General features: G+C 33.5%; 1 protein-coding gene across 1 annotated transcript in view; it reads left to right on the forward strand.

Annotated features, from left to right (window-relative positions):
* The window catches only part of LOC137626834 (tyrosine-protein phosphatase 10D-like), a 59,710-nt gene that overhangs the window by 4,716 nt on the left and 53,715 nt on the right, over nt 1-1,279 (forward strand). The window contains exon 2 of the mRNA XM_068357823.1: nt 1-138. This exon is cut by the window's left edge and continues 93 nt beyond it. Within this exon, the coding sequence (XP_068213924.1) occupies nt 1-138 (138 nt within the window). The remainder of the gene's footprint in view (nt 139-1,279) is intronic.

Genomic DNA, 1,279 nt, shown 5'->3' on the forward strand with positions numbered 1-1,279 from the left:
CTCCGCTTCTTTGAAATGACTCCTCAATCAAATGGACCTAGTTTGAAATTATTCAACCCTCTTATGTGCCTTGAGCTGATTGTCGTGATGTTCTTCAGTAGAAAGAAACAATTGAAAGAGTTACTTTGTGTCAAATACGTACCCTGAACATTCTGGAAACAACAAAGAAAAAAAAAACGTAAGTATCAGGAGAAAGCGTCGGTCTTTCGTCATCCAAGACAATTGCAACAACAATTCTGGTAGATGCATAAAATTTTAAAAGAAGTCAGATCAATCTAGAAAGAAATAAGAAAATAAATATAAAACACCAGAGAACAGCTTCTAATTATGGTTATTGATGGAGAGAGCAGCTGCCTCTTTTGCTCATTGAACCTATGCCAACACCAATGAAGAAGGCCAACACGTCTTCATCAGAAGCTTGATATGTGATCATGGTAGCATCACCAGAAAGTCCAGATATGGTTCAATGATTGAGGCTAAAGGCTAGGGGACTACAACTATTACATCTAAAGTGTCAAAGGAATACATATGTTTTAGAATGCTAATGGAAGGCCAATAATTAAAACTTTTGATTGGTGTATTACAGGTTTATTCTTATTGCTGGCAAGGTAGTACTTAATTGACTTATAGTGAAAATATTGACTTTTTTTAATGAAAAAGGGAAAAGGGAAGGAAAAATTACATATAGCCTAGTAATAATCAAATAAACATCTGATAATGTTATCAAACATGCTAAAGATAGTATGATTGGAATCAATTATAGGCAAAACTACTTAATTCAAAACCAACTAATAAGTTTCATTATGAAGTGAGCATTGAAGAAATATTGACACATAAATTATTAGGCACTATAAAATTAATGAAAATGAAAAATATTATTAAACTTTAAAGCCCATTTAAATGTGCACCCATGATCTATAATTTTTCCAGATATAGGCACAGAATTTCAAATGTATAATCAAAACCATTCCCTTCTATATCCTAGGTATTGAAATTCAAAAAAAGTATTTAAGGGGGTTTTGACATTCATAGCCAACACATTTTGTTCATGAGGAGTTTCATGGGTGACAAAGTCCTCCTAGCTAAAATGGTGAAATAAAGGCAAATGATTCACTGGTATAATGAAATTCCCATGGAGTACTGTACATCACGGTGATATTAGAGGCATAGCTTACCCCAACATATAATCCTTTTACAGGCAGAGCCTACTCCAACATTTACAGTATATTTTATTACAGGCATAGCCTACCCCAAACATATGTGGCTTATTACAGGCATA

The sequence above is a fragment of the Palaemon carinicauda genome, chromosome 34 (genome assembly GCF_036898095.1).
Source record: "Palaemon carinicauda isolate YSFRI2023 chromosome 34, ASM3689809v2, whole genome shotgun sequence".
Classification (NCBI taxonomy): domain Eukaryota; kingdom Metazoa; phylum Arthropoda; class Malacostraca; order Decapoda; family Palaemonidae; genus Palaemon; species Palaemon carinicauda.